Genomic DNA, 15,629 nt, shown 5'->3' on the forward strand with positions numbered 1-15,629 from the left:
TAGGAGTTGATGCTTAAGCATGATCTCCTAAGCTAGACCTTTACCTTCCTAGTCCATTGGCACTAAACTAGCTTCCTGAGATTGGCTTGGTCTCCAGATTTGGCACTAGAATAACATCCAAGGACAAGAAGCAGACAGATCGCAGCAGCAATGCAAAGGAAGGGACAGTCCCTAAAGATTGGTCACTCCCTGCGTGCAGTCCTGTGCAGCATGGTGCCCGACAGCAGGGACTCAGAGACCACCCAGACTCAGAATCCTGGCTTGCCATTTACTGGTTGTGACCTTGGGCAAGTTACTTAACTTCTGTTTCTCCATTTCCTTAAATATAACATGAGGGTGATAATACCATCTACCTCGTGGGGTTAATATAAGGTTAAGTATATAGTATGTGCAAGTATATGTGTGTAGAAATCTTTAGCACATTGTGCTATATGAATTTAATAATTCAGAATTCTCAAAACCACTCTCCGAGGTACATTATTTAACAGATGAAGACACTGAGGTTCAGACAGATTAAGTTGCCCAAGGTCACACAACAAGTTAAGCAGCTAAGCCAGATTCAAATGTTAATTCCAAAGCCTTTGCTTTGCGGTCACACTGCATCTCAGTAAACACTCAAATACTTATAAGAATCGATGACGAAATGAAAGTGCTTATTGATTATATATACAGGGGCCTGCCCACCCAGGGCCGCTGTCCTCAGTACCTGCTTGTTCCCTATTGGCACTGCTTTCCTACTGAATCTGGACTATCGCCTACTTTAACCCCTTGCCCATCCACATCATTTGCATAGAGACAGATCATGGCAACAGATTTGAGCATCAGCCTACAGAAAACCAGAACACACAGCTGAGTCTCCGCTTTTGAGAAACAGGAGAGGACCTTTGAGATTCTGATTATTGGTCTTCGCCCATCAATAAGGCAAATGTGTTATTTTCTAGGTCTGTATCTTGCAGTGAATTGAGCCAACAGATTAGAGAAAATGGGTAAAGGGATAAGTACCTAGGTATGTATGTGCTACCTTATCTACCTTACTCCCTAGGAATTCTCCTAAACATACTGTACATATATTTTTATCTTTTTTTTATATATATATTTTATTGATTTTTCACAGAGAAGAAGGGAGAGGGAGAGAGAGTTAGAAACATCGATCAGCTGCCTCCTGCACGCCCTCCACTGGGGATGTGCCCGCAACCAAGGTACATGCCCTTGACCGGAATCGAACCCGGGACCCTTCCGTCCGTAGGCCGACGCTCTATCCACTGAGCCAAACCAGCCAGGGCATATATTTTTATCTTAATAATCATATTCACAAAAACACCTATTCTTGCTAACTCTAGAGTTCCTAGCTAATATATTTCTCACCATTCTATTGTGTCCAAAAAGAGTGAGCTGGTGCCCATGTTTCTAATTCATTCCATCTAGTGCCTTATTTTTAAAAACAGAAAAGGTGCTTGTAGCATTGTCAAAGATGGGACTTGTAGAATTTCAACTCTAGTGGAAGAGACCAGAAATTGGTTCCATTCCTGCCTCTGCCAAGGACTGTAGATGCAGGCTGCTGGTTGGAGCTGAGCAGGCAGTTTGAAGCAGGTGACACAGAATTAGTGTGTTCTTTTCAGTGACCTGTCACACTGTAGGACATGACATGAAAAGGTCCACCAACGTCCAAAGAGCAGCAAGAAATAGGATGTCCGACTCTCCAGCTACATTTTTAGAAACCAGTTCAATGGCTCTTGCCTCTCTTTTATAGACGATAAGAGAGAAGTGATCTGGAAAATTACAGATACGTTTTCTCCAAAGGCTCTCTTGTTGCTTATTAGATAAAGTAGGCTTCATCAAAACCAATTACTCTTTATATTCTAAACAGTTCCTTCCTTTTTAGAACTGTTAGACTCATGCCTTTTCAAAGGAAAGCAACCTCTTGGCCAATAACTGTGGCTCGTTCAACTCTATTGCCAAGAGAGAAACCCACAGTTATCCAGTCAGAGAAAAGGGCATAGGGAATAAGTGTTTTTACCTCTAAAATTTGCTGTGTGAGTGTGTGTATATAGGAGGTGAGAGCAGATAAAAATTTGCCAGAGAAGCAATAAAGGAAAAAGATTAAACTATTGAATGCAATCCTGTATAATAAAAGCCTAATATGCAAATCAACCGAACAGCAGAATGACTGGTGGAACAACTGGTCGCTATGACGCACACTGACCACCAGGGGGCAGACGCTCAACGCAGGAGCTGCCTCCAGCCCGCAGGCCCCAGGCCAGCCAAGGCGGGGGGCGGGGGCCTTGATCGCCCTGCTGGTAGCCCCACAGATTGGCCCTGATAGCCAGCCAGGCCTAGGGACTATACCCATGCACAAACTTCATGCACTGGGCCTCTAGTTTTAACATAAAGGGTTTGGGAACTAGAGAGAATAGTGGTTAGGGAATCTGGCTTAGAATCTGAAAGCTCTGGACTCGGCTTAGTGTTTAACTTGGAGAAATGACTAAGAGAGTCTATTGCCTTCTCTGAAAATGGTGATAACAGTGCACTGTCTCCAGGGTTGTTATAAGGTTTAAATGAGATAATGCAAATGAAGGGCACACCAGGAGCAGGCACTATTATTATTAACCAGTGGCCTTTCTTTGCACATCATTCTGCACTAACACTATTTGACAACTAACATTTACAGAGCACTTACGATGACTAGGCACAGTGCTGAGCTGTGGGTTTCATAGGAGAATTGAGTCTTGGGTTGATTATATTAATAATTCAGCCTTATGTTTGGGAGTATTAGTACTCTTTTCAGATTATTGTGAAGACTGGGATGATGCCTCCTAAGAAGGGTTTAGTAGTATCCAACAAATACAAAGTACTCAACAAAAGGCACACTAACGTCAAGGACAAGCCCCATTAGCCTTGATCACCATCACAAGGGTGAGAGGATTGACCTGAGTCTGTTTCTTCCTCCCCCATTTAGCCACATGCTTGGCGGCCAGCTCTTGCATCCCCTAGCCTAGATCAGGGACTTGGGCTATTCTGGAACAACTATGGAAGGACCCAGCAGCTCAAGGAGCCAGCACTCAAGAGTTTGGTGGTTAAGGGGATTAGAACAGAGAAAACTAGTCAGACTGGCAGTTACCCTAACAAGGAGAAATAACCCAAAGGAAACTGATAATGCTATTTCTTGATCTAGATGCTGGTTACAAGGATGCATTCGCTTTGAGAAAACTCAACAACTTCTACAATTAAGAATTGTGCACTCTTCTGTATGAATGTTATGTTACAATAAAAGATTTTAAATAGTGACCGCCCCCCGCTCCATTATTCAAAGCATAAAACCAGCCCTTCCCAATGGGTGTACCACAACTGGGTTACAAGCACAACAGGTCAGTCACCTGGAGCGGGCAGCAAGCAGCCTCATCAGCTTATCCCATGGGTAAGAAGTAAAATACTATGATTTTTGGTAAGACTAGGAGATACTGCTCTCGAGTACCATCCAAACAACACCCTTCTCAATCACACAAGTTTACCTCAAGGTTCCTCCTGTGTTCTGTGCCGCTGAGTCGGCCAGACTCCCGATGACCCTATGAATGAGTGATGGCCACAATGTCCTATCCCCAACAGCCCTGCTCAGTTCCTGCAGACTCAGACCCGTGGCTTCTTTTATGGAGGCAGTCCATCTCACATTGGGTTTTCCTCTTCTCCTGCTGCCTTCTATTTTCACCAGCATTACTGTCTTTTCCAAAGAACTCCGCCTTCTCAGGATGTGCCGGAAGCAGGACAGCTTCAATTTTTTCTTTTTGCCTCCAGCGATGTTTCAGGCTTAATTGGCTCTAGGACGCACTTACTCATCTTTCTGGTGGTCCAGGTATCAGAGAGCCCTCCTCCAACACCTTATTTCAAATGGATCCATTTTCCTGTCAGCCTTCTTCACTGTCCAAATTTCACATTCGTACATAGTAATTGGGAATGCAAGGTTACCTATCTGAGGTTAATTTTATTTACTGAATTGTTAATCAGATTTTTTATCCTCTCCAACAAGGAGAGAGTACACTTCATTTATGGGTCAACACCCCTAAACTGCTCTTTATACAGCTGAGAGTTAGTCTTTGACATCATTCCTTGTCTTACTCTTTATAACAAGCAAATGTCTAGTTCACCCCTCTTCTCTCCCCAATTTCAATCATTTATCAAGTCAATGGATATAACACAGACCACATGCTGGTTTTTTCTTTGAAAGTTTATTGTTATTTAAAAAAAAAAAAGCCTATACTTTTTACATTTTTACATTCACCTCTCAGAACATATAATGGTACCAGGTAATGGTGTTATTTTATAAAAAGCCCACCAGCTGCTTGAAATGGCTGCAAATTTTTTTTACCATGTTCTGGTAATAAAGTGGTTTGAACTCTTTGGAAAAATTGGTGTAACATTAAATAAGTACCAATATTTCAAATTCCCAGCTTAGAAACAAGATTTTTAAATCAGGAGGAAATTTAGTAAAATTCAAGGCTAAAGGAAAATGTTAATAGAAAAACAAAAGAACAATATTGTAAAAAATAGGATTTCCCCCCCAAGTTAGATTTAAAAAAATTGCAACCAACCCTACCCCCATATTTCTCTTAAAAAAGCCGCCCAATGCTGAGCACAGGGTCCCCCACAAGTATATAATTAGCCTGATTTGCAGATCAGCCTCTGGGATCTTACACTGGCCCCAGTTAGAAGTTTTTTAAAAAACTAAGTTATGTTAGGTAGTTGTAGACATCCACAAATACTGGTATCCAAACAAATTAAAATATCCTGGTTTTGGTATGGCTACCAAAATATGGAAACTGTTCAAGAGGACACTGGCTTAGGGAGAGAAGGAGTTGGAGAAATATACAAAACCCCCAAAAGGAGGTAAAATAAATACTAGGACACGTGGATAGCAAACACTGTGTACTTGAGGCAGATGCCTGGAGCCAAACACATGTATGAACAGGTTCTTGATCAGAATTACACATATCCAAGTTCTTCATCAGAAACACACACATACAGATTCTTGATCAGAAGTGTCTGGACCAACCTTTATCAAAGTATCACTTGCAGAAAATAGTTGAATTTGGGAACTCATCTGTGCCCTGGGTCTAGTGAGAGACAAAACTTTTAGAATAAGAATGGCCAGCTGGGCTAAAAGCCAGCCCCCTCTTATTATAGGAGTCACAAAGTCTGTGTTCCCCTCTCATTCATTTCCCCATCACAAAAGCTCCTCCACCTCCTAATGAGTGGGCTCTTGCACTCCCGGTCACTGCAGGGGCATCGGAGAGGTTGAAATGCTGATTTTTCATCTATGGAGTAACTAAATAAAAAACTAATAAATCTTCTGGGATCAGGAACATACTTTACTGTGCTGTATGTCACGTCTAAATCACATTTTCCTTCATTTTCACTAGGATCATGATTTTAAGAGTTGTGAGAACACTGAGGGGCAAAAGGCAGTGATGGGGCCAAGACCATGCCTCCCCATGGCCTCAACACCCTCAAATTTACAGAAGAGAAAAGGCCAAAGCGTCCAGATCCTGGTCTTCAAATAGTTACTTCACAAAAGCACAAAGGTGCCACCAGGCAAGGCAGGGAAAAAGGCAACTTGCTGCTCAATGCTGAATCCCCAACAGTTATCAATACAATCCTTTCCCCAAAAAATCAAATTCTGGTGTACTGTTAGGAAGACAAGTTAATACAATCATTAAAACAAACAAACAAAAAAACTCTTTGATGGCAACACATACTAAATATATCTAAATAATTTCCATCTCAGGGCACTAGATGACAACCAGTACCTGCTATTATGGTATGTTACACACACCACAATGACAATTCAGGCAAGAGAGAAACCCCAAACAGCCAAGGCCACCAAGAAGAAACAAAACGTGAAGCCCCTCTTTACTGGGGACTTGGTTCACTGAAGTCAACATCCTAATAATGGGAGGTCCTGGTGGCAGAGAACAAACACAAAAGGCCCAGGCAACTTTTGATGAACAGCACTCTTTATCCTGTTTTTAAATGAAACTCCATCACCAGAATAAAAAACGAAAAAAATAGATTATAAATTAAAACAAAAATATATCTGTACAAGTCTTTACTCAGTCAGTAAGGTTTGGTCTCTGTCGAAGGCAGGACTTTGGAGGTGATTTACCTGTCATCACAGCCCCATGACTTGCGACTTGTGTTGGGGTGTGTACATCGAGAGACAACACGAAGGGAATCACTTGAGACCAAGGGAGCTATGTACAAAGGTTTCCTAGGACATGTCAAGTCTACTAATTGCCCACCGAGATGCTAACACGTGCTCTAACCCCCAAAACTTGGTAAACATCATAAGGTGGCAACTAGAATATAAAAATCCCCATAACCCAACAAGTCATTTCTCTTGTTGTAGGAATGAGGAAAAGGGAGCAAGGAGTGATTCTTCCTAATGAATCAGAATTCATTAGGAAGAGTGGGTTTAGTGGCAGCCAGAGCACAGCCTTCTGTCCTCAACCTGGGCCAGACCTCCTGGGCCAGATCTCCAGGAGGCTGCGAGTGCCGACAACAAGGTTCCATGGGTTTGGAATGGCCAATGTGCAATAATGGGATCAGTGACAAGAGTGCAATTTGAATTATGAGTGAGAGTCTTTTGATAACTGCAGACTCTCATTCATCAATCTCCCTCCCAAACTTTAATAGAAAACCCAGATCATCAGCCTGTGGCAGGTCTCTTCACCTACTGGGCGCAGGGAAAATTAATTGCAAATGAAACTGTCTGAAATGACCACTTCTTGTTTCCAGCTCAAGCTAGAACGACTGTGTGTAAATAAACCACTTGTGCATTAAATAACATTTAAAATATGGTATCTTCAGCACATTATGAATATGAAATGTCCCTTCCCCCCAGCCCCAATTACTTCAGTGCACATAGTCCCTCAGGCAAATTTTTCTGTTGTTCAGCCAGTGGAGTGGATGGCATACGCCAGATGTTCCACAAGGCATTTATTTCTCTGAGAAGGCTGAGAGCCAGCAGAATTAATCTCCTTCTGCTAGGACCTCTGCCCCAAGCTTCTGGGGAAACACTGAATTAGGCTCGACAAGGGAAATAGATACATGATCCACTAATCAGATTCAAAACATGAAAATCCATTGTTGAGTGTATCCCTTCCTGCTCCTCTTCATGGTAGAAAGACGTAAAGATAATCAATAAAATAAAAAAATGTCCCTTTAAACTCAAAGGAAGCTTTGCGGGGGGGGGGGGGGGGGGGGGGGAGACCACAAAGCCAAAAAAATAAACAAGTAAGTTAAATTTCCAATATGCCTGAAAGTAAAATCGTCTTATGTGACTGATGACGGGAAGAAGTCGAGGAAGTAAAGAATGAAACAGAGATGGGAGCGACTGGCCACGAAAGGGCCTTGCAGAATCCACAACAGTGTTTTCCATAGTCCAAGGCCAAGGAGCAATTCCCAAGTTAAAAACTCTCTATTAAAAAGAAAACAAAAGAAAACCAAAAAGCACTTCAGAAAAAGGGTCAAGGGAAGTAGCGCACTGTAGAAAGTCAAGCCGCTGACCTCCGGCGGATCACAAAGAGCCCACGCTGAAGCTGGCCCAAGTAAATCCTCATCTTGGTGCTGTCACTGGTCTTTCTCACCCAGATCTGCAGAGAAGGAAAGAGAGAGGCTAAGAATGAGAAGTAAGTCTTCCAGAGCATAAAAATATTTGCATAAATTAGGTGTGGGCAGAAAACTGGCAACCTCTTCCTGTCAATTTGCAAGGACTTCGAAAGCACCTCCTTGACCTTTGGCCCTCCTAAAGGCACGCCTCTAGTGTAGACAGTTGGCATCAACCTTGAACTCATTTCTCCCAGCCATCTCTCTTACACCTTTAAGAAAATGGAGCCCTATACTCAGTGGACCCAGCGTCAGCCTGTGGACTGAAGGGTCCTGGGTTCGATTCCAGTCAAGGGTAAATGATCCCCAGTAGGAGGTGTACAGGAGGTAGCCGATCGATGGTTCTCACTCATCAGTGATGTTTCTCTCTCTTTCTCTCCCTCTCTCTGAAATCAATAAAAAAATATTTTTTAGCCAAAACCGGTTTGGCTCAGTGGATAGAGCGTCGGCCTGCGGACTCAAGGGTCCCAGGTTCGATTCCGGTCAAGGGCATGTACCTTGGTTGCGGGCACATCCCCAGTAGGGGGTGTGCAAGAGGCAGCTGATCGATGTTTCTCTCTCATCGATGTTTCTAACTCTCTATCCCTCTCTCTTCCTCTCTGTAAAAAATCAATAAAATATATTAAAAAATATATATATATATTTTTTAAAAAAAGAAAGAAAATGGAAAGCACAATGATACTGCGTTCCATTTGGCTTTGATCTTAAGGGCTCTTTTTGATTTGGTTTGACTACAAAGTTAATCAACATTCAAGATACACAGAATCATCACTTTCAATCAAATTAGGAAATATTGTGACAGTCCTTCCCTCCAGACCATATCGTTTTCCCACAGAGGAAATAGCATGTTTTGCGTTTCACAGGCAGACACATTCTTCTGTAGAACTGAGAATGAACCCTGCAGCAGGGGACTGCCCGAGCTGACAAGTGCACTCAATAAGGAAGGAAGGAGAACTGACCCACCTGAACAAGGAGCTACTGTGGGCCAGACACTGCTGGTCAAGTTGAGCCTCCTCCACCTCAGACACTCCCCCTCTCCCCCCTCGAAGTTAAGTACTAGCATCGCCCCCCTTTTATAGAACAGCAAGGCTAAGTCATGTGTCCTATGTGAACCCTGGCATCTGACATCAAAGCCCTTGCTCTTCTCCACTAACCCAGCCCCTGACTCTTTTCATCAGTTCTCTTGTGTGTTTAATTAACATGCAATTAGATGGAGCCAAAAGCATTATTATTATTTTTTTAATCTGCATCACATATATACAAGTACAAGTTTACGGACATATAGTCTCCCTCCCCTGCTTAGTTTTCAGGTTTTAAAAAGTTTATTCTCAGTTTCCTCTGTTTCTTTACTGTGATTATTTAGCAACAGACTTATTTCTAAACCAGTGTGCTGAACTTTAAAGTGAAAGGCCTTGCATGAATCTGAATCTCTAAGGAACCATTTTCAACTAAGAACTGACCCCAAGGAGAGCTGAACTGGGAAGGCACCAACATGTTCAGATGCGCCCACCAAATCTGTACAAAGTAAAGTTATGCAAAGGCCAAGTAGCTCTACTGCCACTTAGGATGTGACCTGAAACATGAGCTGGAATACTTCCACGAAGTGAGAAAGATTTTCCTGTTCCCCGAGTTGCGTGCCTCTGATGCACCGAGGCGTCTCCCCTCCAGGAGACATGTCTTATTGTCACTGTTTCCTTGTCAGACCTCATTGACACTCTATTATGTCAAAGAGTGACAATCTTCAACACAGAGACAGAAAAATCTAACTTGCATTTCTATTTTCCTGAAAAATCTTGAAGAGTCAGAGAGAACAGTGCACTACATCTGAAGTTAGGTTTAGGTACTAGGAGACCACACGCTAGGCCCAGCAGTGCACACGGCCATGTGCAAAACTTGCTGAGCAGCAGGTGTTGTCTATTAGATCCCCTGTTCTGGTTTTGACGTGGCTTGAAGTGAAACAGATCCTGAACCCAGAGAAGAATGACATTCATTTATCCGGAAGGCTCTCCCTAACTTCTAAGTAAACAATCATTATGCAAACTAGTCACATTTAAGGGCATTTTCAATTCAGGAAGCTGGGAGAATAGAAGAGGCTTAAGTTATTTCATAATCCAGTTTCATTAGATTTGCTGTGCATTGGTACAAAAGTTACAGAGGGCAGACACATAAAAATCAATTTTGCTGCAGACATTTGTGGACTGATAAAAGATCGAGCCAATCAGCTATTAAAGTTTAAAACTTTTTTTAACTACTAATAATACAGGTTACACATTGCTGACACCCTCCTAATGAAGGGCCATTCGGAGAACTCACAGGCCAGTCATATCATCCTTGAGCATAACCCTCTGAGGTAACTTTACAACCAGTCCCCATCCTACAGCGGTGACGGGGGGAAACCGACACCTAAATGGCACGAGCCTGGAAGCTCACTGTTCAGAGGCACAACAGGACATGTCAGATTGGAATAACAGCAGGCAAGGAGTAGTGTGTGGGTCAGATCAGACCAACATCCATTTATTGAGCACTTACTGTGTGCCAGACCCTGTGCCAGATGTCTCGATACTTCACAGCATGAAACCAATCTATCAATACACATAAATGTTCTAGAGAAAGAGCAGACATAGATGGAGTATGCTCCACAGTCAGGTTCCATTCTCAGTGGATGGTTACCTTAAAAAGCAGCAGGATTTGAAAGCACAGAAATCACACAGACTTGCCTTTTGTTCATTCCTGTTGTCTAATAAGTGGTTCCCAACTCAATTACTTTACAGGTAGTTCACAGATACCACAAGGAATACACTATCCGCATATACTGCAGTCAAGCAAAGTAAGGAACCTTCAAGAGTGATTTTGCCTACATGTAGTTTCCGCCTGAAAGCGCTGAATTAGACTCTAACCCACATATAACACATGATTCCACTGTACTTTCTCAGTGGCCCTCCCCCTGCAGGTTGTCACCTTTTGCTTTCCTAAAGGGTGAGGGAGTTTGGTCCCTACCTCATTGGCTCCGACAGAGCTGATCACACAGCTCAGTTTCTGGTTGTCCTTTGACTCCAGATAGATGGCTTGGCTCTTGTGGTACCTGCCAAAAACGGACACAAGTTTACCTTTAACCACTTTATTGAAGTATGACTGAAATATAAAGTGCTGTACATAACTTATGAGTTTGGGGATAAGTATACACCCGAGAAATCATATCACCATCAAGGCCACAGACATACAGAGGTGGACAAAAGTCGGTTTACAGCTGAGAGTACACAAAACCCGGTTTATTTTGTATTATTATTTATTACTATTAACCTGCATTTGCCCACCCATGTACATATCACCTCCCAAAGCTTCATCCTGCCCTCTTTATTATGATTGTTTTTCGTGGGCGTTTTTGTGGTAACAACACTCAATATAAGATCTACCCACTTGAAAATTTTTAGGTATAAAATACAGTACTGTTAAAGGCACAGATATTTTTAGGAAGAAAGGAAGGAAATGTCACCAGAATAAAAAATGTAATTAAAGGAGACTTAATTGATATTTGAGGAAGAGTCTGGATTTCAGGTTTAATTTCAAGGCTTCCACCCTTGGGTTAGATTAGATGATGACCTCCTAATCTTCTAAACTTAACTTATATTCCTTGGTCCCTTTGCAGTCAGGGAAAGGGAGGGCAAGAAAAGGGCTAGGAAATTAACTCCATATTTGGTTTTTTTTAAATATATTTTTTTATTGATTTCAGAGAGGAAGTGAGAGGGAGAGATAGAAGCATTAATGATGAGAGAGAATCACTGATCTGTTGACTCCTGCATGCCCCACACTGGGCATGTGCCCTGACCAGGAATCAAACCGTGACCTGTTTCATAGGTTGACGCTCAACCACTGAGCCATGCCCCACGCTGAGCTATATTTACTTTTTTATTTGGACTATATAACACAGTTCAAAAAGTAAATTATAATTTTTCAAGTAAAACTTGGTTTCACCCCAAAACATTAAAGGCTGGGTAGATAAAACAATAGAAGGGCTTGAAAAACTGGTCTGTTATTTTGTAATTGTCCAAATAAATCATCAACAAGAAGGAAGGCCAAATCCAGCCTTTACTTTGGTCACTCATTCAACAAACACTCATTAATCACTCACTGTGTACTCTATGTTGGAGGTTGGAGGCAGACAGTGAAGAAGGCAACAAGGTCCCTGCTGCCATGGAACTTCAAATACAATGGCAGCAAAGGAGATAAATAATCACCACGGACCAGCAGTCACTAGGTGATGTGCACCGGAGTATCTAACATGGCCTGGTCCGTCAGGACAGTTGCTTTGAATGTAGCAGACATGACAGACGCTCCCCTTTCAGCCTCTATATCTAGTCCCCTGGACTACAGTGAAGGACCACCTTCGACTTCTACAACTGCAGGGACAGGGCCGAGGATGAAAATGAGGAAGCCAGGGGAAAAGCCCAAATGGGACAACAGCAGCTGCCACAGGATGAAGGAGCAGCTGCTGGATTACAAAAGCAGCTAAACTGCTACTGGCAGCCCTGGCCTGGGCCAGTCCCTGTTCAGTCAAGAGCATCACCGTTGTTTCATTCTGGCCACATAGATCTGGCTTAACAGACCCACTAACTCAAGTAAGTTCCACCAAAACCAAAATGCATCTCCCAACAAAGCACTGCTTCTTATCATTATTTCGGTAAGAGAAGAAAGCAGACTATTTTGCTGGCATAATAAAGTAATCTACGGCCAAGACATTACAGTAAAGCATGTACTTCACTTCCACAATCAGCTTTTTCCAGTCTAGGCTCTAAGCACTCTTTAACCTGCTACTTAGGAGCTGAAAACTCAGGTTTCCAAGTCAACTGACTTCCTGAAAACACTGCTAAAAGAAATTGAATCCTAAATGCAATTAGAACAGCAAGAGTGGTTTAGATCCAGCTTCAAAGTGGCTTTTGGCCAGAGATTAATTGGTAAACAGGGTTAGGGACCTTCATTATGCTGAATACGTAATATTGCAAGGTTCGACTTGCACAGTGCATGAGGAAACTCAAACTAAAGTTTCCCTCACCCATCTAATCCAACTGCCCTGTATAAATGGTTAGAATAAAAATATAGAGGGGAGAACATTCACAGCTATTCTATAGGGACTGTGATTTATTAGAGTTAAAAACACAAGATAATAGGCAACTAGCTTCAAGTCATTCTGATACTACTTTCTAAATACTTTAATAAAGGAAGGTCATGGATGTGGTGCAGAAGTATATTACTAGTGTGGAAACCTGCTCAATATACTGCTAAATAGAGGAAAATAGCTATGTCCATATGTTCCTGTGTTTGTAACAAAACATATGCATATTACATGTGTATCATACACTCGGAAAAAACTGGTTAATTTATATATTAAAATGTGTATTAAAATTTTTTAAAAATCATAAAATTTAAACTAAGAATGGTATTCCTTTTATTGCACAGTTTTATTTTTTCAAAAATAAACAGGCATTACTTATATTAAAAAGTAAGTAATATTTTCTTAAGTCATGGTACTGGACAATACCCAAATAAGAAAGATGGGATAAAAAGAAAATTTAATGTCACAACTTTTATCCTAATGTCTGTTAAAGACACATTAACTCGAGGAGACTATTCAAACAATTCTCCTGAGATGTGCTCAGAGGCCAAACCCCAACACACCTGACTGGCTTAAAAGTGAACATCAGGAGTAAACAATGCAATCCAGTCTCTTAGCCCTGAGATATGGTCTGGGAGTTAAGTATCTGGCCACCTCCCCAGTGTGCCTGCTCTGGAATCACCAAATACATGGTGGTGGCTTGATGTCCATCATTGGTCACTATTTGCTCCTGGAGAACAGGCCAGCCCACTTTCAACCCAACTAATTCCCTGAAACAGAGTTTCGGGGACCTTCAGAAGATACTTATGTGCCACATCATAATGGCCTTTGGGCAGTGGTCGGCAAACTCATCAGTCAACAGAGGCAAATATCAACAGTACAACGAATGAAATTTCTTTTGAGAGCCAAATTTTTTAAACTTAAACTTCTTCTAATGCCACTTCTAAATAGATTTGCCCAGGCCGTGGTATTTTGTGGAAGAGGCACACTCAAGGGGCCAAAGAGCCGCATGTGGCTCGCGAGCCGTAGTTTGCCGACCGTGGGCCTTGGGGAACCATTACCCCTGGATATCAAATCTATTAAAACATCTGAATTCTATGAAAAAATAAAGTGCTCATGCAGGGGGTGGGGTATTTTAAAGATGAAGCTAAAAGTACATGACAACCTTAAAATACAAATTTACTTTCCAATTTCTAAAGACTAATAAAAGAGCAGGAAGAAATTCAAAATATAGACATAAAAAATGTTCAAAAGTAACATCAATCGAGCTACAGTAGTAAAAATGTACATTATCACTTTTTTTGCCAATTAACCCATTTTATAAGCTACAACTCATCTCTGCTGAAAAAAATAACTTAAATAGCCTCAGAGGACAAGCCCCAAATGTCAAGCTAACTTTATTACTAATGGAAATTCTGACCTGGGAATCCCTGCAATTAAGCTCTTAAAGCTTTGCCACTACTGTTAAACCCAATGAACTAGAATCATCACTACTATTATGGAAGAAAGCAATTTCTTTAGAAAGGTGGGTCAAAAAGTGGGGCAGGGAGGGGGTAGAATTTAATTTTGTATCCTACTGGGAATCCTCACATTAAGGTTTCACTTCAAAAGAAAAGACCATGTCACAGCTACAGTACCTCCAGGAGCCCCAATTCTAGTTGGAAACATTCACTGTTTTAACAGTGTTTTGTGTCAGCTGAAAGCTAGAGGGTTAAATCCACCCAATCGAGTGGGTGGCTTCATTTCTGATTCACATTAGCAGCCCCAGATTTAATGTGAGGAGAAAATCAACAGTCTGCCAGCACCAGCAGTTAGTTATTTTAAAGTATCAGCTACTTTCACAGTACTTCCTTAGAAGGGTCATTAGTCCAAATCAAAATGTGAGGAAAACTTATAGCAGGATATAAAATGCCTTAAACGCAGTATGTATAAAACCAAGGCAAAGGGAAGATGCTTATCTTTCAAAACGAAATGTAGCTTGGTAAGTGTTCTTGCCAAGATGGGAAGCCCGAATCACACTCATTTTGCTGAAGTCATTTAAAACTCAATGAAACATGTTTTGCCAGAAGTATTTTCGCCAAAATACTCCACACCAGTAGAAAGAACATAAAGTGATTCAGCTGACCTCTCAGCCACAGGCCATGATGCTGAAAAAAGAAAAATGGCAGCCTCCAACTGACAGGGACACAAAAGGCAAACAGCAGAGCCCAGTGAGATATGAGAAGCCGGTTCTGTACTGGTAAACGTGGCGGCCAGGACTCCTATGAACACCTTCCAAATACAGAAGGCAGGGACCTACTGAAACAAATGTGTCTGAACTTTGACTGCCAAGGCCAAATAAGAGAAACACACAGAATACAAAAGAAAACAAGTCTCAATATTTAACAGTAGAATAAAAGCAGCTTTACATTCACTGAAAAAGTAAAATGCTCCCAAAGAGTTTATTTTAAATTTTTCTGGCGCCATTATGAGAAAGACTGAAATTCCTTCAAAATGCTTAGGAGGTCTAACACAGCAAACCTGACCACTCTTCACATCATGAAACACCAGTCAGTGTAGGTCCTTTCTTTATAAAAACAAGAATTTTATTTTACAGCATTTTTACCCTTAAGACTTGTCTCATAAAGTCAAAGGATTAAGCCTTAGAAAGAGGCAGATCTGAAGCAACACAATTATAAAATGAACATTATTTGAAAGATCATATGGCTTTAGGACTCACAGATCCATAAAAATGTTAGTGATAAACCTCATCATTTTTGAAGATGTTTCTTATGTGTGGGCTAGATCTTTAAAGGTTATTTGGTTTTCATTATTTGAAACATTTTTCATCGTATTTTGCCTCCAGTGTGTTGAACTGTTAGGG

At 41.5% G+C, this 15,629-nt stretch overlaps 1 protein-coding gene across 1 annotated transcript in view; it reads right to left on the reverse strand.

The window, feature by feature from the left end:
• Positions 1 to 3,780: 3,780 nt before the first annotated feature.
• SUDS3 (SDS3 homolog, SIN3A corepressor complex component) overlaps positions 3,781 to 15,629 on the reverse strand; it is a 33,322-nt gene continuing 21,473 nt past the window's right edge. Inside the window, exons 11-12 of the mRNA XM_079762975.1 lie at positions 10,654 to 10,738; positions 3,781 to 7,643 (exon numbers count right to left, since the gene is read on the reverse strand). Coding sequence (XP_079619101.1) covers positions 7,545 to 7,643; positions 10,654 to 10,738 — 184 coding nt within the window. The 3' untranslated portion in view covers positions 3,781 to 7,544. The remainder of the gene's footprint in view (positions 7,644 to 10,653; positions 10,739 to 15,629) is intronic.

The sequence above is a fragment of the Cnephaeus nilssonii genome (genome assembly GCF_951640355.1).
Source record: "Cnephaeus nilssonii genome assembly, chromosome: 22".
Lineage (NCBI taxonomy): Eukaryota > Metazoa > Chordata > Mammalia > Chiroptera > Vespertilionidae > Cnephaeus > Cnephaeus nilssonii.